This window comes from Mesitornis unicolor, unplaced genomic scaffold (genome assembly GCF_000695765.1).
Source record: "Mesitornis unicolor isolate BGI_N332 unplaced genomic scaffold, ASM69576v1 scaffold36688, whole genome shotgun sequence".
Taxonomy (NCBI): domain Eukaryota; kingdom Metazoa; phylum Chordata; class Aves; order Mesitornithiformes; family Mesitornithidae; genus Mesitornis; species Mesitornis unicolor.
The window spans coordinates 6379-6861 of NW_010204592.1; the positions used below are offsets into that span (position 1 = coordinate 6379).

The 483-nt window shown below is 65.0% G+C and overlaps 1 protein-coding gene across 1 annotated transcript in view; it reads right to left on the reverse strand.

Moving 5' to 3' along the window:
- Window positions 1–483, reverse strand: part of LOC104545870 (serine/threonine-protein phosphatase 2A 55 kDa regulatory subunit B beta isoform-like) — a gene marked incomplete at its 5' end in the record, with an annotated part of 10939 nt that overhangs the window by 5286 nt on the left and 5170 nt on the right. Inside the window, 1 exon segment of the mRNA XM_010191106.1 lies at window positions 118–295. Within this exon segment, the coding sequence (XP_010189408.1) occupies window positions 118–295 (178 nt within the window).

The following is a 483-nucleotide window of genomic DNA, read 5'->3' on the forward strand; positions in this document are numbered from 1 at the left end:
GCGGACACCGCAGCCCCCCCCAACCAGGGACCTGTCTGCCCCATCCACGCTGTGCAGGGGTTGTCCCCGAGCACCCTCACTGCTGCCCTGGGCTGGGACCCGCACACCAAAGGATACTGAAGCTTTGATTCGTGATCTCGAAGTTCCAGAGGTTTATCCTCAGGTCGTCCGCCGACATGTAGGTCTCGTAGTCGCTGTTGACGGAGATGGAGTTGATGTGGTAGGTGTGGGCGTTGGCGAACACCCTGCGCGGGGTGGCCTCCACCATCAGGTCCATGGGCCGCAGCACCGGGACCTGCGGGAAGCAGAGCGTCAGCACCCGGGGACGGGGTCTGGCCGTCACCCGACCCACGCCGCTGCAGTCAGGTTGCGCCGAGGCAGCGAGAGCGCAGCAAACAGGGCCTGGATCTCTGCTGCGGCGACTTCTTTGGCCACTGTGTCATCTGTGCGCTGTCAAAGCCATTCCCCACGGCTGCGGGGGGG